The 17,523-nt window shown below is 48.6% G+C and overlaps 1 protein-coding gene across 1 annotated transcript; it reads right to left on the bottom strand.

Annotated features, from left to right (window-relative positions):
- Positions 1-5,474: 5,474 nt before the first annotated feature.
- Positions 5,475-16,638, bottom strand: Serpina9 (serpin family A member 9). Its single transcript, XM_075948117.1, has 4 exons — positions 16,002-16,638; positions 10,264-10,537; positions 6,587-6,734; positions 5,475-5,675 (listed from the first exon to the last, which is right to left on the bottom strand). The coding sequence occupies exons 1-4, from the start codon at positions 16,636-16,638 to the stop codon at positions 5,475-5,477; spliced, it is 1,260 nt and encodes a 419-aa protein (XP_075804232.1).
- Positions 16,639-17,523: the final 885 nt, after the last annotated feature.

Raw genomic sequence — 17,523 nt, 5'->3', positions numbered from 1 at the left:
CTGACATCCTTTTCTGGACTCTCTGAGAGCCTGTACGCATGCAAACACACACACACACACACACACACACACACACACACACACACACAGAGAGAGAGAGAGAGAGAGAGAGAGAGAGAGAGAGAGAGAGAGAGAGAGAGAGAAAATAAACATTTTAAATAAGAAAGACCTGTGAAGTGGGATGCTGGTATTTTTTTTTCTTATTTAAGAGATAGTGTCTCCCTGATGGAGCAGAGGTGACTTTTGTGTTCTTGTAGGTGTGGGGGTGGGCTGGAGTGGGGTGGGGGCGTGCCGTGTGCAATATTCATGTGGAGGAAAGAGGTCAGTCCCAGAAGATGTCATTGCTCAGAAGACATCCACCTTGTTTTGTGGGATACGGTCTCATACACTGGGCCCTGGGGGTCACTGATGGGACCATGTCGGCTCCCCAGGGAGCCCCAAGGATCCACCTGTCTCCACCTCCTCAGTGAGATTACAGGCACAAATCACCGCACCCAGCATTTTATGTGGGTGCTGGGAATCTAACCCTTGTTCTCATACCTACAGACCAGCCCTTTACCAACTCAGCCTCGTCCTCCTCAAGCAACTTCCCTACAGACCATCTATGTTGATCTCAATAAAACAAACAAAATTTTAAGATTAAAAAGTAGAATCTGCTAATCCTACAAGTAAATCTCTCTGCAAGGGGCATTTTTAAAGTGTAAAGTGTCACGAGAGATGGCCCTGACCCTTCAGTGGGGGGGGAGGGGGTCTGTGTCTGTCACACACTCTCCCTGGTCCACGTGATGTAGTTGCTCCCTGGAGCATCATTTGGAGACAGCCCATAATGTCTGTCCCCCTCCTTGTCTTGAATACTCTCTCAGCTTCGTGAGAGCTGGAGGCACTCTCAAATTCCTGTCACATGCGCCGGCAGACAGCTGAATGGGTGAGGTGCTTGCACTAAGCCTGACCACTTGACTGAATAGGGAACCTGAGAAGGGAAATCTGCGCTCTTTTCTTTGCCACTGAGGATGCACAGAGGGTCCCGTGGAGAGCAGAAGACACAGTGTGGGAGAGATGGATCTCAGTGGGAGTTCCAGGGAGAGACCAGGTGCCCATGTTCCTAACCTAGGACCAGGCTCTAGAGTCCCCTCACCAGAGCCTCTCAGGAGGCTCACGGGACCTGCCCCACATTCCTCTCTAGAGCCCTGGATCCCAGCCCCAGCTGCACTAACCCTCATCTCCCTCCTGGGTTGCCTGCAGTTTCCTGGCCTCCTCAGAGGAGGCCAGGCTGTACCTATCTGTTCTCCATTCTGCAATATGTCCATTTCCCCCTTTAGCCAGCGCGCCTCTTTCTCCCGGATGCTGGTGATGCTGTTACCCACCTGCCAACCTCATACCTCACCTCCCACCCCTGAAACTCTGTTCTTGCTCCACCCCGAACAATCACTGATAAGCAAAGGAGCCTTGCTTTCTTTTGTGCACACCCTGTCCCCTGCCTAGAATGCCATCCCCACCCTGTCTGCTGTCTGCTTCTCAGGCTGACACCAGCTGCTACTCCTTCTTCATTCCTGGGATTCAGCCCAAACCTCTCCTGCAGAAAGCCACCCTAAAAATCACCTGCTCCCTGCCTGCCTGCTGTGCTAATCCCCCCCCCAATGCCTGTAGCACTCACTTTGTATCACTCCCTACTTCTCGTGCTGGCTTGCAAAGAGCTTCATTTCCCCTTGGTCTATGAGATCTTCATAGACACAACCTGCTCCTAATCGGAGCTTGTGTCTGATGTGTTGGCACGGGGCAAGCACATGTGTCTTCTGCAAATGCACACATGTTCTTTTCCACACAGAAACTCACTTTCTCACTTTGATGACCTATTGATGACATGTTATTCAACTGTGTATCCACTGGTGAGTGTGTCAGGCTGCAGTGGTGAGTTTGTTCCAAACTCAGGGTCACACAGACGGCCTTAGTTAAACTCCGTGGGACATGAAACGAAATAGGAACTAGTAAATATTGGGGGAAATACTCGAAAGGAAAAAAAGGTGCTGACTGGAGTGGGAAGAAAATGAAAAAGCATGAGAGAGAGAGAGAGAGAGAGAGAGAGAGAGAGAGAGAGAGAGAAACCAGAACGCATTGTATACTTATACAAAATTGTATAAGAACAAACTTGATTAATAATAAGAGAAGCTCACATTTTCTTCCAGGGTTACACCTCTACCAGTTTGGCATAGCCACCTGGGACAGAAGAGGAAGGAAATGTGACTTATAGGTCACCTTTAAACAAATGGCTTGTGGTTTTGGACAGCGACAGTGGCACCCCTGTGCTGATCAGAGCCTGTACCACACCCTGGGCCCCGGGCTACACACCTGTGCTATGTTACCAATCTTCACAGCCATCACAAAGCAGGTGACGTTATCATTGTCCCCCAAACTCGTTACATGAGGGCTCCTTTGGGCTGCAGAGTGGGGGTGTGTTACCACTGGAAAGCAATCACACACCACGGAGCAGAAGGGCACCCTCTGCTGCAGCCCGTTCTGAGTTCCAGGTAGGACGGAGGATGCCGGGTGTGAGGTGTCATAGATGCCTCGGAGGACAGGGAAGTGGGGATGTGGGTGGTGGGCAGAAGTCAGAATGGCATTCTGCATAAATGCCTGCCTTTCTCCACAGCTGCCAGGTGGGGAATAAGCTTATCAGAAACATCCTTGCTTCCCACCTTTCCAGCGTTAGCTGCGATAAGAGCAGCTGTATACACAGGCGGTGTATACTGCACCAATTATCTGGGGTGAGTCTTCCTCAGAATTCGCAGTGCAGTGTGTTTGCTCATTGGACAATCTAATGGCATGGGCGCCATGGATTCTTCGGGGGGGATGAAGCTCATGGAGATTAAACAGAGCCCCAAAGCGCGCACAGTCAGGGGTGGGCAGGACTGCCTTTCCGTTCTGCCTGAGAAAGCCTGAACTGAAACACCCTCTGTAAGTCCTCCATCCTGAGCTCGGTCCCTTCTGCCGCTTGCCTGTATGCTAGAAACCTGCATTGCATGTGAGGTCCCCAGTGTCAGACCACAGACGCAGCTCTTACCCGTGTTCTACAGGCCAGAGACACAGTTGAAGCCACGTCCCTGCACTTGATGATCTTCCCGGTGCCTTCCTCTCCTGCCTCACGGCAAGCTTCGTAATGTGGGAGGGATTCTTCAGCACACCCCAGCCTCGGGGCTGCTCCTGCCTGCAGACTGATTCACTAAGTAGGTATCGAAGAACGGACATCCACTTAGAAATTCCATATGCCTAGTGCCCTGGGCAGGGTGCCCAATGCTCTACAATGCCCTTTAAAATATTCCTGCACAGACGGGAATGCATGGCCATTGTTTCTGTTTACATTCTAAGGTGCTTAGGTAGCTACCATGCAGCCAGCTCAGCCATCCACTCCGAAGGCTGCTTAGCACTGGAGAGCACATATTCTGCAAGCCCTGGCCAAGCAGAATAGACAATGAGCGCAGCCAATGGTTAGGTGGAGAAATAAAGACGTTCTGCTGAGGAAACGCCGGGTGTGTGAGATGCAGAGCGTGGCTACGGTGGTGGCTACTTGTCTTATTGCTGTGACCAAAAATCAGTCTGGCAAAACCGAATAAAGAAAAGGAAGGTTCGTTCTGCCTCAAGGCTCGAGGTAGAGTTCAGAGAAGTCTCAGTGGCCAAGCTAGAGGCAGGTGGTCGCATTGCATCTGGAGCCAGGAGGAAGAGAGCAGTGAGTGCTCACGTCTTGGTTTCTCCTTCACAATTTGTCAGACACCCCAGCCCAAAGAATGGCACCCTTCCCCCTTAAGCCTTTCTACCTCAATGGACCTCATCTACATAACCCCTCGAAGACACGCAGAAGCTTCTCTTTGTCTCACTGACAATCAGTCTGACCACGGCAGCCTGAAACATCGTGCAGTTGCTTCTGGAATTGGATGAACAGGCAGAACCTGGAGCTCTGGCTTCAGGACCAGGAATCTATAGTTGTCTGTTTGTTTTGATCCTCTGCTCACCCTGGGCTCCATTAGCTACATCTGCCTTTAGAATACTGTTGGTCGTCTTGGGTGAGACACTCATGCCAGCCTTAGTCATTCTTGACATTCTGTAGCTGATGAGTTTGAGGTCTTGGGCCAGCTCGTGGGGGTGAGTAATTCCTAGCTACAACACAGATACAACCTTCAAGCCTTCCTACCTGCATTTTGCAGCAGAGGGCACCCCACCCAACTTACTTTTGAAAGTCTGTGGCGGTCCCCAGGATAAGGTGGTTGGTTTTGTTTTGTTTCCTACGTAGCAGAAAATGGGAAAACCAGCTTGGGGCCCCTGGTTGACACACATGGGGACACGGGGCACCAGTACCTCCAGAAAATGAACTCTAGCTTTGCCGGAGGTGTACAGGACACACCAGTGTTGAGAAATGAAGTGGCCAGGAGCCCACATGGAACACCTGGCAGTGGGTGCAGAAAGGACAGTGGGGAATGAGGCGAAGGTGATGAGCGGCCTCTGCCTTGGAGTCTCCAGGTCTCAGGGCATTCAGTGTGGCTTTCAGGTTACACCAGACTGTTGTCACTACAGACAGCCACAGCCAGGGAGAGGCTGTGTGCTCGAGGACTGTGTCACAGGGCCAGAAAGGTGGCTGCATTTGAAGCGGTCTTTACAACCCGTACTGCATTGACACTCGCTATGTTCCTGCCCCAGAAACCCTGGGGCCTTTCCTGGCTTAGGTGGTCTTCCTGGGAAGAGTACACTCCTATGCAGTCCCCTCTCCATTTACCCAAGAGCCAGTGTCTACCTTTGCATCTCTGGCAGCCGATGCTCCAGCTGCAGGGCCTCCCCACTGTCCCTCTGATGCTGGCTCACTGCAGAACTCCATAACCCCCTCTTGCCTCTCCTGGGAGTGTCATGACTGTCCTACGCAGCCTCCATGACACTTACCCGAATTTGTCATGTCTTTATCCACAGAGTCATTTCATCCCTTTTGGATGGTCTCTCTCCCATCTAATCCCAGCATGCCAGGATCCTTGCCCTTGAAGTGCTCGATGGGCCCAACAAATGAACATGACTGACAACCCAACCACTCAGAGGTGAGCAATGTCGCATTTCCAGACAGGACCCTGGTGATGGGGTGCGGTGGGGTCAGAGGTCACTGTGTTCCCATCTCAGGTTTTATTGAATACAGTGCTGGAAGCCAGCAATAAAAGTAAAAGGGCACTGAGCTCTGCGTGGCCTCATTCCCAGGAGCCCCGAGGGATGGAACCCTGCCTGCTCTGCCACGCTATTGGAAAGGGCTACGAGAACAGGTAAGAGGGACCACTGTTGGGGTGACCAGGCTCAGTGTGCCAGCCCTGAGGCAAATATACCCCTGTTAGGGTCAAGTGGGCCTCAAGCAAGGAAGCAAGTCTTGACATCACCCTGTAAGCATTATCCAATACATGCCTTCTTTCTCTCGTCACCAGTGTGGGACCAGCCAAGAGTTCACGTCCCACCTACATCTTCGTGGGATTCTCAACTTTCCCTAGGAAGAGAATCGATTCCGTGCTTCTGTCCGAGAGCAGTATCAGGAAGGGCTGGTTGAAGGAGATGACAGAAGAGGGGCTGTCCTTTGAGCGGACTATAAGCTTGGTGGTGGTGGCTGCCGCGGCTTCTGTCCCCTCCTCACTGACGTCCAGCACAGCCTTGTGAGCAGCCTGTGGAGGGGGGGGGACAGATGTCAGTGACTCCCACAAAAGCTGTGACGTGAGCCTGGAGTGACATAGACTGCTGCCACTTTCTCTTCTAGGGCTGAGGTTTCAGCCTGCGCCCAATAGCCAAGCTGCAGAATGGGCTGGGAACCACCTGCGAGGACAGGCATTCATTTTCCCAGGTGCTTATGAGTGTTTCCCCTTGGGTAAAGCTCTACTGGGTTCATCATATCCTGTGGGGACCTTTCAGCCTTTCTTCCGTGGGGACCAGTGACAAAAATGTCCCCAGAACCACATCTGACCATCACCGCCCATTATCAAATTAACACATTAAGTCAAGGACCAAAAACCTGGTGGATCTGAACTTGAATGTGGACAGAGGCTAGACAGTGGACAAGGAGGCCTCTGTGGGGGACGGGAGTGCCTGGGTCACCTGTCAGGCTAAGGGTCTTCAGAGGCAGCAATTACTATATCGGAAGGGAATTCAACAGTCCCTCAGAAGAGAACCAAAAATCGGGAATTTTATATCCAGACTCCTCCCCACTTCAGTGCAAACACCCCATCCACAGGCACCTGGCAGTGACTGTCATTGCACCTGCTTGGGAGTTCAGCTGTGCGGGGAAGGAAGGGAAACCCAATGCCCACTGCTCTTCCACGGCAGGTGTGTGGCAACAGTGTTGCTTGCTGGCAACAGATCTCTAAGCAAAGACTATTTGCTTGGAGAGGGATTATGGGTACTGTGAGTTAGATTGTAGTGGCCATAACGGCCCGGGCCCAGCAGCCATGACACTCAGTCTTTCCTTTGACCATTAAGTGCTTCTGCTTCTCTGTAGTCTGTCACCTTCTCAGTAAGGTGAGAGTCCTTTGTGAGCTGCCTTCCAGCACGGACTTTCTTACAAACCTCTCTAGCAACTCACTTTAGAAACCTGCAGGAAGCGTGTCTTTGAAATTCCAGAAAAGTCAGCATTTGCGTCAAAGGCGTCACGGATCCCCATTTTGGGGAGGATGGTTTCCAGGTTGTAGGAAGCAGAAATGGAAAATTTGGGAATGAACACCTTGATCCACCTATGGAGAATAGAAAGGGAACAGCTGTGGTCATAATGTCTCCATCTCGGTTTCCTTGTGGTGCTTCGGAGACTCTTCTTTCTCCAGGACGTTAGTGACTGCTAAAACTGTCCCCATGTGCCAGCCCCAAACCACCACGCTGCTCCGTCTATGAGCCTCCCCGCTGAGCAAGTCCATCTCTGGGGATCAGAATAAAACACCCTAATAAGAACTAGGGATGAGATAATGGCTCAGCATGGGTCACAGCAGAGATCAGAGTAACATTAGGAAGTGATGACAACTCACCTACCAACCATATAACCTGGCTGTGCCCAGTAGGACTTCCTGAGACAAGCAGCCCCGCTAATCTCCCATAGCGACAAAAGCCCCCAGAATAGATTACCATTGCTAGGAATATGCCTACACCATCTTGTTCAATATGATTGCCACTGGCCACATGTGACTCCTGAAGAATCCGGCACATGCCTACAGTTGACAAGAAGCTGAACTCTTACTTTTATTAATTTATTTGTTTACATTGATGGGGCTTGGTGTCTCGTGTGCAATAAATAGTGCAAATGAGTACGTGTGTATGTGTGTGTTTGTGTAGGTCAGAGGACAACTTTTGAGAGTCAGTTATCCCCTTCTAACTTGGGGATATTGGGGGTCAAACTCAGGTTGTCTGGCTCTGAAGCAAAACCCACTGAGCTATCTCACTATCCATTAATTTTATCTTATTTTACTTAACTCAAATATAAATGACCACATGTGGCCAGTGGCTACCATATTGGTTAGCACAAACCTGGACTTTTGCATGTTATCTTCTTCTGCAATAGTTTTCTTCCCCCAGAGCAAGCACCGCCCATTTATTGAGCATTTACCATGAACCATATCCTGAGTGTGTTCAGCAACATTTCTCTCATTTTTAGAGATGGTTAAGCTCAACCGTAGTGCTTGTTGATGTTTATATGCTTATATGTTTATATGCTTAGTTTCTCACAGATATAAAAGCATGGGGCATTGGAGAGACATCCCAGTCTTCTTCTGTCAAGCCTCCTTGACCCTAGTACCACAAATGATGCCTGCTAACCTGGGCATCTCTGCATTCTCTGGTTCCATCTGTTCTACCTTCCTTCAGCCTCCCCCATACCATGTCTTCTTTCACCTCGCCCTGGTGCAGCAAGAGAAGAGAGGCAACCCTGAAAGCGTCTCTTGATTCTTCACCTTCCATCTTTGTCAGTGATGTTACCTCCATCAAAAATGCCCGCCCCAGGTCTCTATGTGTCCATGTCCCACCTGAGGCAAGCATAGGGAACAGCTCCATGACGTGGGGCTCTGCTTGATCTGGGCTATGCACACAATCCCCTCCGAACAATGCACCTAGCAACCTATTAGCCACCTAGGATCCCTGACTTACACAGAGCTGCACATACACCTGCTTTAATCAATGGAACAACTTACTTCCCTTAAGAACCCCTTGATAACATGTCCCAGAGCACAATCAGGAACTATGGGCAATGGGGCTGTCTAGCCTAGACTGGTTTTGGATGCATATAAATAAGACAAAATCTGTGAACTTTTAAGGAGGGCTCCCTATTTAGCAATTTATGTCTGTGCACAATTAGGTATGCATATAATTAAAATGAGAAGCCTTATAAAGACAAGATATGAGCAGCAAACAAATGATTGACTACCTGACCTAATCTGTCAATCAAAACAGGGGAGCACCCCTGCTATGCCCTTAGAAATCAAACTCCTCCTCCTCTTGAGCCTCATAAAAGGATGCTTCAAACAATAGGGCCTTTGAGTAGCCCCATTTGTGTGGCCCACTACCCACCTTGCCAGCTTGTTGCTTTCTGATCTGTATTATTGCCTTGCTTTGAAGAAAGTTTCCTTGCTCTTTTGAAATCTCTGTGATATCCCATTTGAATAAGAGACCGGGAACCCTGGCCATTACTGTATGCCCATGTTTATCGCTGGATCATCACTGCCCTCTTGAAACACACCCCTTCCGAAAGCGAGCTCCCTCTGCTCATGAGCTCCTGCGCACTTTGCCTGCCTTCCTGAGACATGGGTCCCTGTCTTACTTAAATGACTCCTATTCTCGGACTTGTCTTTTCTTTCCTCTTAGATGACCAACACCTGAGGATGGTGAAGATGACAGGGAAGCCACGTAAGGGGACTGAAACAAATATTAGGTATCTTTTGTATCATATGATTAATATCCTCATTCTCTCCAGTCTGTGCAGATCTAACAACATTGCTGTTAGCTGATGTTCATTAGGCACTTACAACCGCCCCATGTTCTCTGACACTTTCCAAGTAGCAATGTGGCTTCAGTAGCCTCTAAGTCCGGTGACTCAGTGACAGTGTGGCCCTCGCTTTACAAGTGAGTGCCAGGACCTTGACTGGTTTGCTTTCCTGCTCTTACAAAGGTAATTTCATAGAACTCAACATCACCTTGGCTTCTGGGTGACCTCTACTTGAATATAATACCACGGTGACATATTAGCTTCGCATGCATGTCCTTGGTGATTCACTGTGGTGATTTGAATGAGAAATGTCCCCCAGGGGCCCAGGCATCAGAACCCTTAGTCCCCCGTTGGCAGTGCTGCATGGAGAGGTTATGGGGGAGTCCTTGCTGGAGGAAGGACATCACTGGGATGGGCTTCAAGAGGTTAAAGTTTTCCTAGAGAACCTAGACAACAATGAGGACCCTAAGAGAGACATACATGGATCTAATCTACATGGGAAGTAGAAAAAGACAAGATGTCCTGAGTAAATTGGGAGCACGGGGACCATGGGAGAAGGTTGAAGAGGAGAGGAGAGACAGGGAGGGGAGCAGAAAAAAATGTATGGCTCAATAAAATTAATAAAAAAAAATTGGAAGAAGACATATAAAACATTGAAAATATTAGGCTAGAGAGATGACAGGGGTTAATAGCACTGGCTGCCCCCCACAAGGACCTGGGCTTCATTTCGAGCACCCACATGGCAGCTTACAACTTTCTGTAACTCTAGTCCTAGGGAATATGATGGTATTCTGACATACATTCAGGAAAAATACTCATATACGTAAAAATAAATAAATCCAAATTTAAAAAAAATTAAAGTTACACCCTTCTCTCAATTCACTCTCTGCTTCACACTTGCATTTGATACATCTCCCAGCTTCCTGTTCCCGTCGTCACGCCTACCACTTCCTACCATGCCTCCCTGCCCTGATGCGCTCTTATCCCTCTGGAATGGTAAATAGAAGTGAATGACTTCTTCCTGGATCACGGTGTTTTGTCACCTAACAGAAAGGTAACTGATACACTCACTTACCCTCAAGGAACCAGTTTCCCTCTAGGAAAGTGGGGGAGGGAAAGGGAATCGGAGGATGATAAAGCTGTGATGTCCTGTGCACACAGCATCAGATCCACCATCCGGCAGGCAGCGGAGGCTCGGCACACAGGACTCATTCCTGAACGGCGGCTACCACATTCCCCGTCCTGCACCCACCCATCCTTGGCTGAACAGCTCCTGGCAAACTGACCGCAGTGCACACCTTTTCTGGAGGGAGCGGTTCCACTTCCTCAGCCTCCTGGCTGACAGACTCTTCTCCAGCTGCCACATCTTGCCCTTGCCAGGGAGGACAAAGTAGGCCACGGCATCTCCCCTGTAGTCCATCTGCAGCACAGAGCAGTCCAGCTCTCTGTCCACTCCAAAAGCAAACAACTCCGTCTGGTGCATCATGGGGACGTGCACAGTGGTGCCCTGGCTCAGAAGGAATGGGAAGTTCTTGATGGTATTGGCGGCACTGAAGGGCTGTGTCCAGTTGGCTAGCATGGAGAAAGAAGGGAAGAAGAGAGGGAAGGGTTCTGTCAGTGCAGAAGAAGAGAGGGGTTTATATCCCTGCTGTCTGCCAGGTGAAGACGGGGGGGGGGGGAATGAGGACCCCTAAAACCTCATTTCTCCATAAGAAACAACTATGACTAGATTTCCAGGCCCAGATTTAATCCCCAATACACATGCATACACATGCACACACCACACCTACCATACAACACACCCACACCCACACAGATATATGTAACACACCACACCCACACACACACACACACATATATATATACACAAAACACACACACACCACACACCATACACTTCACACACAGAGGCACAAACAAATGCACACACACAAACACACACATACACATATATATATATATATATATATACCACACTATATACCATACACTTATACATACCATACTCACATACCCATATCATACACCACACACACCACATACACACACCACAAATATGCCCCACATACCTCACATACCATAAATATATCACACACACCACACCCATGCTTGCACACACACACACACACAAATACCCCGCACACACCACACCCACGCTTTCATACACACAAATACCCTGCACACACCACACCCACGCTTGCATACACACACACACACACACAAATACCCCGCACACACCACACCCACTCACCCTTACACGCACTTTCACCTACGCACACCATACGCTATAATACATACCATACACCATGTACACTTCCACACACACAACTACACCCCAAAGATCACAGCACATCACACACACACACATCATACAAGATATTCACACCATACACACACTTGCACACATACAGAGACACCCCACTTATCGGATACTACATGCACACCTTACAGTACACACACACACACACACCCTGCCAACAATGGTCAGAATCAATTCACTTTTAACTCTGGACAATATATAAATCCTTGTAGTTGAGAAACAAAACATGAAAGAAAAAAAACTGTGTCTGGCTAGAAGTTGTAAAGTTTGGTATTCTAGCATGCTCTGGTTCTAGACTCCACTCTTTGTTCTGGATGATTGTGGAGTGGTGAAGTTTGTGGCATTCTAGCATGCTCTGGTTCTAGACTCCACTCTTTGTTCTGGATGATTGTGGAATGGTGAAGTTTGTGGCATTCTAGCATGCTCTGTTTCTAGACTCCACTCTTTGCTCTGGATGATTGTGGAATGGTGAAGTTTGTGGTATTCTAGTGTGCTCTGGTTCTAGACTCCACTCTTTGTTCTGGATGATTGTGGAATGGTAAAGTTTGTGGTATTCTAGTGTGCTCTGGTTCTAGACTCCACTCTTTGTTCTGGATGGCTGTGGAAAATAACAACCAGCATTTGCAGTGAAATCAGGACAGGGCTGGAACACTTTACAACCTCATCCCCAGTCAGGCATAGTGGCTCACAGCTGTAATCAAGAACTTAGGAGGCCAAGGCTGGAAGATTGTGAGTTTGAAGCTATCTCAAGTTACAGAAAAAGAACATATTTCAAAACAACAACAACCATAGACTCATTCTCAAAGAATTGTCTTTATCTGACCTGCCTCCTACAATACCAAAAGAATGACTTATAAAATCTGTCTGTATTTAATCTGACTTGGAATTCAGTCAAGGCAAATATCATTTCCCCAGCAACAATTGCCAAGACAGTGGCAGGCGGAGTCCTGAAACACCTCCGGCGGAACATAACAGTTGAGACACCAACCACAAAGCTTAAGAGGACGAACTGAGAAGCGAGGAGGAAGCCCGTACCAACCCAAATGACAACATGAGTATACCTCTACACATCTACCCTTCCCTAAACACTGCCCTGGTCTTTTAGAACCCCGGCAACCACAGCCCTATGGTGCCCTAAGGAGAGTTCATTCAAAACAAATGGCAGAATCTTGATGTGAACGGCCGGCTTTGTGACACTTTTCCTGGCTCGGGGCCCATCCTTTAGCCACTTTCCAGCTCAGCAGTAGTCTAGAAGGATTGCAGACTGGATTAGTGCAACCAGAGAAACAGGAATAGAGTCCAGCGGGGGTAGGGGTTCAATGTGTCATTACCGAAGAACTCTCGAAGAACTATCATGGTGTGACCTGCATGGGGGTCACACAACTGATTGAGGTTTATTCTGCCTATAGGTGTGGGAGTGTGTTCCAAATGCAATTACAGGCAAGTGTCCTCACTTCCTGGCTGCGTAGAGGGTGGATAAGAGATAAGAAAAAGAGAAATAAACAAAATTGTCTAAAGAATCCAATGTTTACAGGAGATTTGGAAACTTTCGGCGTCTCTCAAGCATGCAGAAGACCCAGACATGAGCAGAGCTATTGGCAGCTTGGAAACTCTTTAGGCATTTCAGAGCTCTCACTGCCAGCTGGTCTTGGGGTTCACAAACAGAAAATGAAGGGAGAAACAAATTGACAGACTGCCTATCAATTGTGGATGGTGAGGTGCAATGCACATGCGGTGACCCACTGCAAAGATTGGGGTATCTTCCAGACAAGAAGACATCTGTGATGTTAAAGAATTCGTTTGAAAGAAACAGGAAACAATTGCCACAATGAACAGCACCAAGAATGGACTCTCCAGAAGGGGGATTTTATGTCTAGAATTGATTTACATTGTGTACAATGCTGTGCTGAAAACACACAAAGGGGCTAAGGAAATGGCTCTGAGGTTAAGAGCACTCACTGTTCTCCCGGAGGACCCACTTCAACTTCCAGTCTACAGTCTCCTATAGCTCCAGTTCCAGGGGACTGAAGCCCTCTTCTGGATTCTGCAGGCCGCTGCACTTGTGCACAAATACCACAAGACACATAAGTGAATACACATAATTAAAAGTAAATAACAAAGCCGGGCGGTGGTGGCGCACGCCTTTAATCCCAGCACTCGGGAGGCAGAGGCAGGCGGATCTCTGTGAGTTCGAGACCAGCCTGGAGAGCTAGTTCCAGGACAGACTCCAAAACCACAGAGAAACCTCGTCTCGAAAAACCACAAAAAAAAAAAAGTAAATAACAAAATACTTTTAAGAAAACAAAAAATGGGATATGAAAAGAAACAAGAAAGTATGCGCCAAACATTAGGGGGTGGGGGAAGTTGGCCCAGATATGGCCCCTATTAGTCAAACATGTCAAGGCAGCTATTTTGAACATGCTCAAAGAACTAAAAGAAACCGTTTTTTAAGTAAGCATCTGCCCACAATAAAAGAAATGATTTGAAGCCATTGCATAGAGTCTAGAGTTAGAAAATACGCTAACAGGAATGAAAGGTTCACTAGAGAGACTCCACAGCCAATCAGAGCTAACGGAAGACAATACCAGTGAGCTAGAAAGTGTGTCCGTAAAGTGTGTAATCTGAGGAACACTGAGAAAAAAGATGGAGGGAATCCAACAACACATCGGGCACCTGGGACACACAGCCAAGCATAGCAAACACACACGTCATGGGACTCCCAAAAGGAGGAGAGAGAAAGAAAGGGGAGGGGGCTATGGGAAGAAGTAACACCCAGAAGCTCCCAAACTTTGGTTTAACAGTCAACAATTCCCACTCCCAGACTTAGCACAATCAGTCAAAAGGCAAAGGAGATTCACAAGTGACTGGTTCCGTTTCAGGTGGCCTTCATAAGACCAACAAATGGTTTCCTATCAGAAGATATGAGGATCAAACAGTAGTTGGATGAAACGGAATAAAGGAGCTTTGCCAGTGCTCCAGGAGCCCCTCGGACTGGACTGAGACAGTGGCATGGATCTACACCACGAACAACAGACCTCAGCAAAGGAAATGATGCCATTAAACATGAACACGAAAGTCTGGGTGTGATGTGGCCTGGAATCCTATCGTTTCATTTACTTGATTTGAAATGTATGAAATAGGCAGATTGCAGAAACATAATGTAGGGATAGAGCAGGAGTTGGGAGACATCCCCCTTTCTTGCGGGGATGGGGTCTTCCTTCTGGGGAGGAGAACATGCTGTGGAATTCCAGAGAGCGACTGATAACTGTCTTCAGAGCCGATGCTCACTTGACGTCGAAACAGTGCTCTTTAATACACTGTCTTGAGAAACACCAGAGAATAGACAGATGTGAGTGACTTGGTGAAGCTGCCAGGAGCCAAAGACACTGACATGGACACATCATATGCTGTGTGCATGATCCTTCATTAGAAATAAACCAAGCTGGATAATACAGCAGATGAAGATAACTCACCAATGAAGGAAAACAGCTCAATTTCCTTTCCCTCTCTTCTGTGTTTGGTAAATGTGTGCATGGATAGCTAGATTAATGGGCAGACGGGATGGGTTAAAAGAAAAATGGATGAATGGAAGAAAAGCTGGATGGATGAACTGGCAGTTGGGTAAACAGAGGAGGGAGGGAGGGAAAGAGGCACAAGGGAAAGGTGGGAAGTGGGAAAAACCATGACACAGCGGCCTGCATAGCTCTGACGTCCAGACACTCAGTGTCGGACACTGTCCTGTGAGGCCGTGTGTGCTCAGTGACTGCCCAGCCGAGCAGCACAGACAGACACAGAGGGGGCACATAGTCCCTGGCAGACCTTTTACAACAACACACTTAGCACCCTGGGGCAAGAGAGAGGCAGGGGTAGAACTGAAACCCGGGGCCATGTGATTTCAAAACAGATGCTCAGACTGTGTGGGAACAGTGCCGTTCATGACGGCGTCTTCATAAACAGCAAAGCCCTTGTGAGTGATGGACCAGCTTGACCACACTTCCAAACCTTTGCCGCTGTTTTCACCCTTGGGATGGCTTTTGAAACTGGCCTGCCAGGGACCCTTGTGCCACTGCTCTGAAGTTGACAGGGAGTAGTAGGAAGACAGGGACTGGTGGCAAAGTTCATCTTCTCCCAAACAGAGCACTTTTAGGGGTCCTCTTTGCTGAACACAGTGTCAGCCAAGTCTTCAGCACAGCCTCTTGGTTCATGCTAAGGCAGAACTGAATGAGGCCCCAGGTTAATGAATGAATGGCAGCAGGAGAGAGAACAGAAGTCTGCCAAGGATGCACAGGTAGCTACTTGCAAAGCTGAGGAGAGCTTAGGCACACCCCGCTGTCTAGGACTTGTTTTACATACTGGTCTCCTTGACTACACAACACCAAGAAGAAAAGAAATGTAAATCAAGGGTGGGCTAGGGTTGTGTCTCTCTCAGCAGTAGATTTGTGCCAGCAGGCACAGAGCCCTGGGTTCAGTCCCCACTGCATAAGTGGGGTGTGGTGAAGACACCTATAATCCCAGCACTAAGGAGGTGGAGGCAGGAAGAATCAGACATTTCAGGTCAGCCTCAGCTACAGCAGCATGATGGAGGCCATCTTGAAATGCATAAGAACCCGACTCAAAAGATAAACAAACAGACAAATAAAACACCCAAGTAAATGAGAAGGAAGGGGAAGGGAAAAAAAGAGAAGAGAAATGAAGAAAAGAGAAACTTGACTTCACCTTTAAAGAAGATATGGTTCACCAGGACCATGGCGGTCTGCGAATCAAGGTCTTGGATTACATCCACCACCTTCCCTTTGGTCTCTTTTTCCACATAGCGGTTGATTCGTGCCTGGGCAGTGTCAGTGTCTGAGAAGTCTTCGGAAAAGACTTTTGTTCCATAAAGCTTCTTGACCCTGTCCAGGAAACTGGCCTGCAGCTGCAGCCCCTTCCTGATGAAGAGGACACTGCCCATCCTCAAGTCCCGGTCTTTGTGGCATACATTAAGCGAGTGCACCAGGTGCTCGAAGCCCAGATGGATGGTGGGTTCCGGTGTGCTCATGAGGTCGAAGCCAAGGCTCCGGAGTATCTGCATCTTGGTGGCTGAGCGGGCCCCCAGGGACAGCATGGCCAGGGAAGTCGAGATGCTCACAGGAGAAAAGAGAACATTCTGACCTGGGTTTTCCTGAACTAGTCTCTGGTACAGGGAGAAGGCAAACATGGTGTTGCTGGGAGACACCTTAGAGGCTGGGTTGCTCTTCATGGAGGGAGGGCGGGGGGACTCTCTGTTGCTGAGATTGGAATTGGCTGAGGACATGCAGACGATTGGAGCAGTGATGCCAACCAATAGGAGAACTCGGTAAAAGGAAGAGCCCATTTGGAAGGAAGGAAGGAAGTCTGTAAAACAGAAGGGTCCCATCATGGGGAGGTAAGCTGAGGGCCCAGGTGGAGCCTCCCACTCTTCCATGGAGTCTCATTTGAGCCTCTCAGAAATCCTGCCAAGTCAGTGCTGTGTATGTCCTGATCCTACAGTGAGCAAGAAAGCCTCATGAGGGTGTGGTTGTGTAACTCAGTGCAGGTCATATGTGAGGCTGTATGCTAAGTAGGGTACCAGTTAGAGCTCCATCCCAAACCCAGGCCTTCATTTATGCTCGAAACCATCAGAACCTTAAAAGTGTGTTGTTACCTTGCAAACATGAGGACCAAAGCAAAGTCAGAAATGACTGCCAGCCTTCACAGATGCCTCTAAATATTCTTATCCCTTCTGGGTGGATGGCATCATTGTCTCCCTACCCTGTCTAGCCCCAGCCACATGCATTTCCTGATGCATGCATGCCTCTGAAAACATGGACACCAGGGTCTGGGGCTGTATTTCAGTCGGTAGAGTGTTTGCCTACCGTGCACTAAATTTTAGGGTTCCGCCCCAACATCACATAAACAGGACATGTGGCAAACACCTACAATCCAGACACTATTGGGAGGTATCAGTGGGAAGATTAGAAATTCAGTCATCTCTACTACATAGGAGTTCAAGTCCAGCCTAGGCTATGAGATTCTACCCCCGCCCCAAAGGATGGAATACAGTTCTCACCCTAGGGAGGTAGAAGCAGAAGCAGCTGGATCTTTGTGAGGTTGAGGTCAACCTGGCCTACATAGAAAGCTCCAGAGCAGCCAGGGAGACATAGTAAGACTCTCTTTTAAAAAAAGAGGCGGGCATGTGTGTTACAGGTGTGCCTGTAACCACAGAGTTGGGGATACTGAG

The sequence above is a fragment of the Microtus pennsylvanicus genome, chromosome 14 (genome assembly GCF_037038515.1).
Source record: "Microtus pennsylvanicus isolate mMicPen1 chromosome 14, mMicPen1.hap1, whole genome shotgun sequence".
In the NCBI taxonomy this organism is placed as follows: Eukaryota; Metazoa; Chordata; class Mammalia; order Rodentia; family Cricetidae; genus Microtus; species Microtus pennsylvanicus.
This window is presented reverse-complemented; position numbering and strand designations above follow the sequence as displayed.